The sequence below is a fragment of the Struthio camelus genome, chromosome 1 (assembly GCF_040807025.1).
Source record: "Struthio camelus isolate bStrCam1 chromosome 1, bStrCam1.hap1, whole genome shotgun sequence".
Lineage (NCBI taxonomy): Eukaryota > Metazoa > Chordata > Aves > Struthioniformes > Struthionidae > Struthio > Struthio camelus.
Window position 1 is genome coordinate 65,914,109 of NC_090942.1, and position 12,550 is coordinate 65,926,658.

General features: G+C 39.1%; 1 protein-coding gene across 8 annotated transcripts in view; it reads left to right on the plus strand.

Annotated features, from left to right (window-relative positions):
* DGKI (diacylglycerol kinase iota) overlaps positions 1–12,550 on the plus strand; it is a 227,244-nt gene that overhangs the window by 139,131 nt on the left and 75,563 nt on the right. For all 8 annotated transcript variants that reach the window (XM_068945771.1, XM_068945829.1, XM_068945793.1 and 5 more), the window contains one exon: positions 8,402–8,502. In XM_068945771.1, the coding sequence (XP_068801872.1) occupies positions 8,402–8,502 (101 nt within the window). The remainder of the gene's footprint in view (positions 1–8,401; positions 8,503–12,550) is intronic.

Here is a 12,550-nt window from a genome sequence, read left to right on the forward strand (position 1 = left end):
GCTTGTGATGGCTTTGAGGTTCAAATGTTCCTCTTTTATTGAGCAATGTATAAAGAGCTTGTGTTCCAGTGACTACTGAAGAGAGGGCAGATGCTGTGGAATCTTAGTGACTGATATATGTGTGTGTGTATGTGTGTATACACAGCCTGTGTTAGATGAATTTCAGATTTCCCGGAGCAGTCTATGCATGGGAATTTGGTTAGGCAAAATTATTAGACACATGATTTTTGCTGCAGAGATAATAGAACTGTAGGGTAGTTTGTTTCCAGTGTTATACAGGATGCATAGGTAAATAGAGCTCTTGCCTTTTTAATGGAGGCTCTTTTAAAAGGAAGATGAAGACTTACATTTGTCAGCTGGATGTTTAGTTGAGATAAGAAAGATGCACGTGTAGTAGTATATTTGAGTTGTGTGGTTGATGCAAAGGAGCTCTGAAAAAACTTACCATTTTAAAAATAAAACATAATCGACTTACACAGCTCCTACAGTTCTTTTACAAGTGGCATAAGCACTGTGGCCATGCTGTGATTTTTTTTTTATTAGAAAATCTACATAAATGAAAACACAAGTATTGTCTTATTAGTAAATAGTGAATTCTTTTTAATAGAGTTGACTGAGTAATGGTTACAACAGGGTATGTACACAGCATCTGTGTGGATGGCAAAGCGGTAAAGGAAATCATTTTTGCTTTCCAGAGTTCAAATATCAAATAAAATCAGCTTTGTGGGCTGGGCTGAATATGTATTTTGTCTATAGGAGGAAAGTCTAACAAAGAACAGTAGGGGATGAGACATAAGGGAGAAAGTGTTACAGAGAATGAGCTATTCTCCAAGCACATAATTAAGGATGAAAGATGAGTGGTTCCTCCCTCCCCCCTCCCCCCTTAAATGAATTATAGGAAATGGAGAATCTCATTTGTCTTTTTCAGTGCTCTTTGTTTAGTATGCAGGCTCCTGGTTATCAGGATCCATGGGAGATGCCATGGGAGACTCTGCAGCGCTTGGAAGCGGAACACGTTAGAGAAGTGTAGCTACCGTGATGAAGGAGAAAGAGGAATGAAGTCCAGGACTGCACCTGGCACTTAGGAGCATGTTTATGTGCGTGGGCCTAGCCTTTATTTGGCGAAACACTTGAGCGCTTCCTGAAGCAAGTGTAATGTAAGAAAGTGCAGGTTTTAGTACGGTTGGAGTAACCTGGCTGATTTGGGATATGCTTATCAAATGGGAGAAAAAAAATTGATGTGATGAAGCTTATGTTTTTAGGGTATTAATTAAGTAAAGAGCTTAGCAAGAGTTTTGCTTTACAACAACAACAGACTTTTCTGAGGCTTTGAAATTTGTCCATCAGAAGAGGCAGGATACTAACGAGGTGGTTCTGTTCTGTTCCTGCAGTTCTCATGTTCTAAATAGATAAAAGCTGTCAAAAATGCACTTATTTTTAATGCATCATTTCCAAGTTCTGCCAATGAGATCTCAAAAGTAAGGTTAATTTCTTTTTCTTCTCTGCTTGCTGGTTTCCTTTTCCCAATTGTTCTAAACAGTTGAACATTTAATTAGTTTTGCATGTTTATTTCTTCTCCAGGAGATAAGTAATTCATTAATCTGTCACGGCAAACATGCCCCAGAGGAGCACGGTGTTTTCTAAATTTTAATTTTTGTAAAGGAGAGGCAAGAGAGATTTTCTGTTTACTGAATCATATCAAAACGTGTATGTGTGTAGCTTGATGTGGGCTATATCCTGGAAAATCCATCAGAAATTGCATTGGATTCTGTTGAATTGTTGGGCTGCTTTTATCAGCATCATCATTATTTTCTTTCTCTGTACAGGCACAAAGGATAAGAAATGGTTCACAAGGTTTATAAATAATTGGAAGGGAAATTAGCATGTATATGATTAAAAGACTTTTTTTTTTTTCTTGTTGAATCAACCTAGTGCCATAGAAGAAGTGTTACTCAGTTGCTGAACAGAACTGCCAAGATCTGGCCCCAAACCCATTCTTCCAGTTTTCTCTTTCCTGGGTGACTGGAGGCAGGAGCATGTAGCTGAGGAGAAAGAGCTGTGCTCCAAGTGGCTGGCTGGCACCCTCTAACCCACTGCTGCATGCTGCACAGGGGAGCGATGAAGTCACAGCTTCATCAAAAGCTGAGCATGTTCCCTGGGGAATGGAGGTGGATCAGGTTCTGCTGGTGATCTCAGAATAACTGCTTGCAACTTTGCTTTTGTGGGTTCGAACCCCAGGTGGTGGAGTGAAAGGAGATATACATGAATAATAATAACCCTTCAAGTTTTTTTTTTCAGTGAAAGCTCTGTGTATGTTTGTTTTTTAGGTCATGTTTCTAGAATCCCAGGAATGCTATAGTTCAGGCTGAGGAGGAAAACACATGTGTGCCTTTTGTTCAAAAAGCAATTTCCAGCAGTGGAGATTAAAATTAACTCCACCTGATAAACTGCTTATCTAGCATGATATTGACTTTCTATGACCTGCCCCTGTATAAAGAGTGGTTCTTGTTCTAGTGTACACCCTGGTGTATCAGGGGATGGATATCTCCTCACAGAGGAGTAGATTTAAAAAAAAAAAAATACACACGCGCACACACGCACACACTTTTCACTACTTGTGTTATGACTATTTAAAAATTTTAAGAATTGTCAGAAACGTGTTTTCATTAATCGATATCTATGTCATCTTCTGTGTCCTTATGGAAAGTCAAATACTATTCGCCTGACAGAAAATTTCCTCCTGCTTTTCAACTGTTCTGCAAGCTAAAAAAAGAAAGAAAATAATCTCTATTACTAAAATTATATAATTGTTGATGTGAGAGGATTAGAGTAATTCTGAGGGGACCTGATAACATCTCTGTAGAATCCTTCAAAGTTTGTTCCAACTGAGTATTATGCGTAGTTTTTCTACAGGGTTCGTTTGGATTGTTATTGAGTAATACCCCCAACTTGCGCTTCTGGTCCATGCTAATCAAAAGTCCATCACATAAAATTCAGTATGACAAAATAGCCTATGAATGCTTCCAGTTGGAGAGAACTGATATTTAGGTCTGTGTTTAAGTGAAACCAATTTGGCTAATGAAGATGACTGAACAAAATGTTTCGGGTGGCCTGAATCTGTATTTCTGGTCCCATGGGGCATATGACCTTTAGGGTGTAATTCTGTGAATTTGTGCGTTTGAGGAATGAGGTTCTTAATTAGATTCTTTAGGAGGTAATGGAATTTATTCATCTCTATTTTAATTTACTTGTAATACACTACTTTGAAGAATAATAGGTATGAGAAAGTTATTTAAATATTTTAAGTTGTGCAGCAATTTCCACGTTTTGTATAAGTTGTCTACTGTTTTGTCTGGACAGCTTTTCTTCCTCTGCCTGCAATTGGACAAATTGTATTATGCAGTGTTTAGAAACATCCATTTCTGTTAATACTAATGCCTGCTTTCAGCAACATGAATCACCATATTATTAGCTTTTACATACACACGCTTATATGCTTGTGTTTTGTTGTTTCTGAATATGCTGAATTTGTCTAAATGAGAATAATTATGCTATTCATATAATAATATGGATTATTATACAGTATATGTGAAAACTGCAGAAGTATTGATGATGGAGGTGTTCTGCAGCTGCATTGAATAGAGCTCTATATGGAGCTCATGAGCTGTGTGAGCGAATGAGTTAATTAGTTGGATGATGAGAATAATATCCCGTGGTGTCAATTGCCAATCTGATAGCACAAGAAGCAAATATTCACATAGTGAATTTTTAGAGCCACGGCTGTATTGAATAGGGAGTGAAAGTTAGGGAGACATTAATGTGGTGTCTAACAACAACCGTATTCTAAGATAGCAAAGATTTCAGTCACTGAATTAATGCTGTCTATATATATTTTTTTACAGTTTTAACTGTATTACTCGTGACTTAGCTAAGCGCATAAAATCTCTCTGCCCCTTAGAAAGGACCTCTTAGCACTGATGTTTCTGATAATACTTGAGTGTCTAGAGAGCTCTTGTTTCCAAGGTTACATTTTTATGACTAGGTTCACTAAACTTCTGAAATGGTTAAAACGGCATGTCCTGTTTCTCTCCTGTTGCACGTATAGCTTATTTATGGAATATCATCTTAATGTTCCATGTCTTTGAAAGAAAGGAGTGGCCAGGAGGAGGAGAAAAGAGGAAATGGTGATGACTCTTGCCAAATGTTTACACTTGAGTAACTGACCTGGAAAGGAATTATTTCTTCTGAAGTAATACACTACATTTCAGGTTGTGCTTGTTTCTCTAGAATCAAACCCAGAAATGTACAGTGCAGTAATGCATCACAAAAACTCTTTTCTTTGTAGATAATTTAGGTAATTATTATAATTATTTGTAATAATAACTATTTAGAAAATCATCCAAATATTTTCAGTCATTCCATTTTCAGTTGAAAGTAAAAAATCTTGGTGGGAGGAGGAAGAAAGTGACACAAAAAACCACGCTACTGTCACTGAAGACATAACTTTTTATCTTAAAGAGGCGTAGCTTAGGGGAGGAATGGATAGAGGGCCTTAAGAATAAGATAATAAATTTAGGCTGAAAATTTATGTTGAATTCCTGCCTCTGTCAAAGATTTTCTGTATGAATTTGGTCACGACTTTCCCCCTCCCCGTCCCCACCGCCTTGTCTAAACCAGGGACACCTGAAATAATTAGCTTGTTGGAGGATTCAATTGTGATAGTTATGTAGGCCATACAGGTACTATAGGTACCTAACAGAGTTTGAAACAGGTACTTTTAAATTCAGTTACAGTTCAACAACGATTGTTCTGGGTCAGACCAAAAATGATTCATTAATCAGTTTGGCTACCGCAGGCTCGTTTGAGTAGTTTTATGCTGAGGGAAAAAAAAAAAAATCTAACAGTGGAAAAGGTTATGTAACTGGGACAGGCTCACAGAGTGATGTGGAAGCTGGGGAAAGGCTCACCTGCTCTGTCCCAAATGTTTCACATAGTAGTGCATAGCTTGTCTCCAGTTGCCTGTATCTGGCACGCTCCTGTCCTGTCATGCACTAAGGGATGGGAGTAATGGCAGTGTGTGAAAGGAGAGGAACTGGAATCGTGAGATGAAAGTACTGAAGCCCTTGGAGCCCTAGTAAATCCCTGACACACTGCGCACAGGTACAAAAGTATGTATAGAAATACATCTCTTGCAGAGAAGGACATCAGTAGGTTGTGGGGGGAAAATTAGACTGGTGGAATGAGATGGGTGGTTGGAGGACAGATATCCCTCAGGTCTCTGCTTTGGGAGATCAGAGGGGACAAATAAAAGAGAATAAGGAGACAGTGATCTTCCATTAGAAGTTCAACTTCCAGCTTACATTAGGAAGACGAAAAGTACCTATACTGAACTGGTTTTCCCCTGGGGAAGGAAAACAGTGCTGGGCATCACAGTGCAGGGTCACAGCATGGAAGGGAGGGTCTGAGCTTTGCACATGGATGAACCCTGTAGCAAGGAAGAGAGGGGAAAGGAGTAAGATGGTTCTGCTTTGGAGTGCAAACATTTCTTGTGTTGTGCTGAACAAGTCCTGCCCAGACGTATGTTTTTGGTCAGTTTTTTTTGAACTGGGAACTGGCTATTTTTATACGGTTCCAATTTGGATTGCACCAAGACTTCAGCATAGCAGTTCAGATTTGGTTCTAGTTCTAGGAGAAATAGCAATTTGAGACCGTTTTTGGTACAGATTTACACTTGGCTTAACTCAGGGGATAGTGAGGACAGTAGTCCCCAAATGTTGATGCTGATTTTCACTGTCTAGCTGCTTTTTCAGATGATGAGAGTTGGAAGTCTCAGAGCAGCGTCTGTAGATAGGTGTCCATATCACAGAGCTCCTTCATAACTCTTAATTTGTGTGAGGAGCGTTCAGGGGGGATAAGAGGCCCACTCCGATAGCACAGGGATTTTCAGCTGTCTTTGTGCTGTGTTCTGCTGTCACAACAGAAATAAGATGTTGCTGAATTTTCCTATCTCTGTTCACCCCCTTACCTCCCAGGTGAGTTTGAAGAAGAAGAGGTCATTCATCACCAGTCCCTCCTGCAGCCCTGCCAACTATCCCCAAGTGGTTGGAAGACTGAGCTACTTTCATAATAACAAAAGCTGGCAAAACATTATGGGAAAAGCAGCAAAAGCTTCTTGTACTGTACCAGTGTATAAAAGACTTCACTTTTCAGGGCCATCAGTCTGTCATTCTCATGAACTCTACTACGTGCACTGAATTTTTTTTTTCCTCCCCTCAGACAAAGACTATGCAGTTATATTGCTGTATTTTCTGACTTGAACAATTTCTTCTCTTCTCTTGGCTAAAAATAAAATCTATCATGATTTTAACTTTTGAAACATGCATTTCATAGAATTTGGAAGGGAACATAGTTCCTCAGACTGCCCGCTTCATTTCTCAGCCAGCAATCTGACATTAAATTTATATTTAAAAAAAAGGGAAGGCAGGGAGGAGGGACTCAAGTGTACTTGCATTTTTATTCTACCTATGCACCTTACCCCCTACTTGCATGCACTGATTTTCTGGTTGCTGTACAAGCTGTTGAGCCTGCAGGTGGAGGGAGCTATTCAGTATGATGACACAAACCAGCTGAGTTAGAAGGTTGCCTCCTGAAGCTGTGCTGGAAATTACTATCCCAGATGTCTGTCAAACCAGCTATAAAAGCTTACCTTGCATAGGGACAGTTTCCTGACTTCTAGGAGCACTTTGACACAACAGTCCCTGTCGATCAGCACAGGAGAAACACTGGACAACCTATATGCTACTAAGTACATCAGTCTTGCTGCCACTATTAAGCATTTATGATTTCTTCTAAGCTATTCTTCATGTATTTTAGGGTTATTTTCATCACTACTATAGAAATTCTTGTTCAGAACAGGAATGTCTACAGTGCAGCTCCTTGCAACATCTTGTCTTACACTCCCCTTATACAGGTACCCTCAATTCATTTTTTTTTGTCACTTTTCAGGCAAAGAGGACTTGTACCAGGGAAGCTTTTTTTTTAACTGGGCTTCGTTTCAATTCCTTTCATCTGTCCAGATGCCACAGAGCTGTTTATACCAACGGACTGAGAGCGTACAATAAACTAACTCTGAAATCCTTGCTAATTGCCATCTCAGTGGCTCTACCAAGAGATGGCCACAAACCATATGTTTTATTAGCTCTGCAGTATGTTCAGGTCAAAAAGAAAGTTGCTCATCTATTTTAAAATTTTTTTAAAATGTTTTTGTGGTGTATTTTGTGTTAATCATTTTTTAAACTAGCAATGCAAATGCTGTAGGTTGGATACTGTAAAATCGGCACTAAAAGAACAATATGTGTATATATATATGGCTGTCAGTGTAAATATTTTAACTTTTGTTTCACAGTGTGGGTATTAGGTGTTCATAGCACTGACAAAGTTCCGTTACTAACTTGATTAAAATGTAGTGGAAAATGGGCAGTCTTTTGGTGGAAGCACACCAGGGGCCCGTTCTTACAGGACAGGCATTGGTTTATATGTTTTCATACACAGGATAGCTATCTCTTTCTACAGGTAGAAAACGCAAATGTGGGTAGGTTTATTTACAAAGAATTCAGTAATTCTTACAAAATGAAATAGTAGGTTACTGTGAGATGGCAGCCAACATGAAATCAAAGCAGAGCTTTTAAGGACAACTTTCCATCAATATTTGGGCACTTAAATCTGTGGGATAGGCACTTACTGAGAGTTTCAAAAGTACATAGGCAGTTGAGCTATCTGACTGAAATCTTTAGAAATGGGGTACCTGTGCTGCTGCTTGCTTTTGAAAATCCTCCTGGAATCTGTGTACTGGACTCTTTACTTTAGAAGTCCAGTTCTTAGCCACATTTCTGTTGGCTGTTCCCCAGAACAGAGCTGCTGAATGAGAGTCCTCTGCGGGTTAGGGTAGATGTTTGGATGGATGGATGGATGCCTGCCCATGGATGTTCTGAGAGAATTCCCAAGAAAGCTAAGAATGGCACTATGTCCTGAACTGGAGCCTGGCAATCTTACTGATTTTAACAGGGCTTCAGGGGTGTACAGAAAGCTAAATAGGAGGTGGGGAGAGGTATCTATAAGAGATTAAAGAGCTCAGAAACACTTCTGGAATTCCAAACTACACAGCCAGGGAGTGAGCTTCCTGATCTTGCTCGTCATTTGAGATGTAATGCCAATGTTGTTGTGAAGTGTGTAGTCATAATCTTGTAAAACTGTGAGGCCTGTGAGGAGTTGGCCCAGTTTTGAAGAGAGTTGCTCTTTTTCTTCTTTCAGAAAAATTAAAAGCCCTTTGTATCTTATTTTCTTTTTGCTTTTCCGTGGAACACTTTGTCTAAGAAGATTTTTTTCTTTTCTTTTCTTGCAGTCCTCATTCCATCCCAGATCGCCTGCGGATCAGAGTGAACAGAATTAATTTACAAGAATATGAGGGGCTACATTATGACAAAGAAAAGCTCCGGGAAGCTTGTAAGTTGGAAGAAGCTAAATTATAGCTGCTTTTGGCAGAACATTCTATATAGATCTTCCATTAACAAAAAGCCGGGATCAGGACATCTTGCATGAGTCGTGTGTGGAGTGTATGTGTATCTATGCAAACACAGATACACATAAAAATTCTCTCTCTATAAATGCTCTTTTTATAAAGAACATTTATAGAGAAGATATGTGTTTTCTTTCTTAACTATGCCTTCTGTAAGTTGATATTATTTACTTTAAAATAAGGTGTTTACACTTTTTTTTGATCAGTAGCTGTCTGTTGGTCCTACTGGGTTTTACTAATGCATAACACTTTTCAAGATTTTGTGATTAACACCAGTTTGAAACTGAGAGGAGAATCATGATTAGTTTCGTATCAAGAAGGTCCTCTGACCTTGAAGATGGTTCTTGCATGGGTGCATTTACCTCGGGAAACCTGGCTTCACCAATCCTTATTCTTTAATAGCATTCAGTTTTCCATGTACAAAAATAATCAGTGTATTGTTTCCTCATGTAATGGTTTAATTGCCATATTCAGGGGGTAAGTCAAAAGCAGATAGTCGCACTGGCAACACTGATGACTATGATCCATGCTTAGAAATGCAATACTTTTCCTTGGTCACACATGGAGTCATTAATCAATGAGGGACACGGCTGTTTGTAGTAAGTTTAATAGAGTCGTGTTCATGCATCTGGCTCATTATTCATATTAAATTGCAAGCATGACTGTTTGCTGTGTAACAAAGCTTCAGCTCCCTCTTTAATATACAGAGCTCTCTGGTAATTACAGGATGACAATCCTTTTAATTGGTTTGCTTATCTTACTGTTGGAAGATAGTTATGCTGTTTCACTTTCACCCCTCCAGTCCCACCCCTCCTAACCCTTTGTATTCACCATCTCTCCTTCCAAACAAAAAACTGAGATGGCCTGAATTTTAATATAGGTTCTGACAGCCTTCTCCAAATTTTCTGTTAACAGATTTCAGCCATAATTAAAGCAATCTGAGCCTTCATCACTGGACCAATGAGAATTATAGCAGGATGAGGATTATGGTTCTTTGAAGAGAATTGGTTTCAATTTAAAGTTGGGAGTTTGAGTAGACTTATGGCCATCTTGAACATGCATCTATCCAACCCTGTCAAAAACAATCTGGCTCCTTTGTTCATTCTTGCTTTGCCACGGTCTCTTCCCTTTGCATTTGAAGAGAACATCCATACCCATCAGAGTATATTTTTTGTGTGTAGATGTTTTGTATATATTATATCATCCTTAACAGCCATTTTCATGTTCTGACAAAGGCACACAGCTTTTTACACTACAACTGTAAATACATATTTATGTTGCCACTTGGAGAAAACCATAAAAAGGACATTATGACAAATGTCCAGAAAATAGTATCGTAGCTCTGTGATTTAGATTTACATTATACATGTGTTTGGTGATTTGATGGATGTATGCTTAAGAGGTTTGCATTCAAAAAGTAGATATTTGCCCACCAAAAGCTAAAATGGTGCTTTCACGTATTAGGCTATTTTCAGTAAGACCCTTTTGCCTCTTTTTTTCAAGTTGCTGCGTGGCCATCCTGATAACATAACTTAGCTGGTTGGCAATATTCTGCCAAAATTCTTTCCGTCAAGTTGTTTTTCCTCTATGTCCTCCTTCACCTTTCTCAGTAATAATTGCACTTCAGTGTTTTTACACTAAAATACAAGAAAGCAAAAGAATATCCCCATCAACCTAAAACAGATCACAAGAGATATGTTACCTTACGCTTTGTAATTTTTAGGAAACTCCTGTATAAGGACACAACTTAGGCACACACCGAAGGTCATCAACCTTGTACTTCTCTGGACAAAGAGCTTAAGGGCCTCCCATTGGACTTGTCCAACCTTTAGTTTATTGGAGGCTGATCTTGATTTGAAGACTTCTAGCTGATCCTAACTATGGCTGAAGAAAAGCATATATGGGAAGAGAGGTGCTCTCTGGATAGCCAGAAATCAAACTGTTTTAAATATTCTAGTCAACTCCTTAGATTCCCTGGAGTAAAAAATGGAAAATTCCTGTGGTTCACTGAGCGTGAAACTAGCATCCCAGTTTCTCTGTGACTTACTGCACGATGCTTACATCTAGAAATTGATAAGTAGCTAGTCAGCAAGCTGCATTGTTACACTAGAGGCATATACAACTTGAGTTTTTATAAGGAAGAAAGCTGGAAAATCACTTAGATGTTCCTTTTAAAAAGAGCGGATAGTCCTTTTAATTGCATTCCTAACATAGATAACTGCACACATATTAAAATGGTTTTCTGATGGCAGCTCTATGGATCGCTGCCTGCCTTTCTGGCTCTATCATATGCGTAATACTTCTGTGAAATAACTGTGCTCTCTCAGTCCTCGTCAGTAAATCTTTTTAAGGAGCGTTTTCACTAAAAGTTACTTGCCTAAAGAAATGGGGGAGGGGAAAGGGAGGGTCAAAGCGGGGAGTCAGGTGGGAGATGTAACTCTCCTTTCCTAATCACCAAAGTGATTATAATGGGGAGAGGGGGGAATTTGATCTTACTTTCCCATACAAAATAAATCACCATGGCAGGTGAATTGTTGAAATTTTTGCAAGTCTGAGTTTAAAAGTTAAATACAGATAATTCCTGTATGCCAGCAAAATACAAGAACACTTGTAGAATGGACCCAGTTACAATAGTATTTCTGCAAGGCATATTACTATAAGGGAGGTTAGCTTCCTTCAGCACAATTGTAACTCTCAGGTGCATATATGTTTCACTTGATTCTCACAAGAGACTCAGTTTGTATATTTGTCAAGGCTTTGGCAGAATACCTATACTTTAGTTCCAGAATACTATCCTTACTATCCATTCCCTGCCCACTCTGACTTAAAGCACTTTTATCTCCCCAGTTTTCTGGAAGACCAAATCAGAGTCCCACAGCAATCAGAACAAGAAAAGGAAGCCAGTTAATAACAACTCATGTTATTATTCCTGAAGGAACAGTGGAAAGAAACTGTTATGATTTTTACCTGTGACATGTCTCCGTAATACAGTTTTGAAAGATCTGACATCACTGTAATAATCTGGATCACTTTAACTCACAGTAAATACATTTCACTCTCCTTGTTTGCTTGAAATACTGATTTGATTCTATCAGCAGCTTCATCTAAAATTGCAGTTCCCTGACTTCTAACAACTTGTCATATAAACTGCTGCATGAAGATTAATTTTCACTCTGCTGGAGGTAGACATCTCATTTTGAAATCCTGAGCAATTAAAGAATGTCATTTTGTCCTCTGAAAGGCATGACCATTCTCAGCCCATTCTCCTCCTGTTGCTCTCTGTTTTTCCTGTCACAGCAGCTGGAATTTTAACCAAGGCACTGTTTCTTAATTGTCCCGTTCTTCCCTCCCATATACTCTTTTCTTTTCTCCTTCATTCTTTCTTCTGTCAGAATCTCAATATTGTCTCTAGGATGATTGATGATGTTATAGGGGATGCTTGCTGATCCTTCAGTGAGGAGGAATAAAGGCTTCCGTGCACTCTCTTGGGAAAGGGATATATGTTGGGCTTTTTGGATATGTTGTAATGCCCTTAGTTGCTGTGGATATCATCACCATCTTCGAACACATCCCAAGCAGTTGTCACCCTGGCCACCAGCTTCAGGTTTTTCAGCCTGGTATGATGCTTGTACCTCACATGCCCATGACTGAGACTATCCTATTCAACCAGTGAATTGGATTGGTGTTTGTCATGGTAGGCAGAACAGAATTCTCTCTCTCTCTCTTCCATGCATGTCTTTTGTACACTTCTCCTAACTTCTTCTGGGTGCAGGCGAGTGCGATCCAAAGCAGCATTGTGGGGAAACACTTGAGTTGTTTTTAATAGCAAAACTTTTCTGGCTCCCTATTTTCCCCTTCCCACTGTTATTAATTCCTCACGGTGGAGGTATATGCAGGAATTAACAACAACCAAAATAGCCCCCCCCCCCACTAATTAGTAACCAATGGGTCCTCATCCCTTCCTGCTACCTTCTA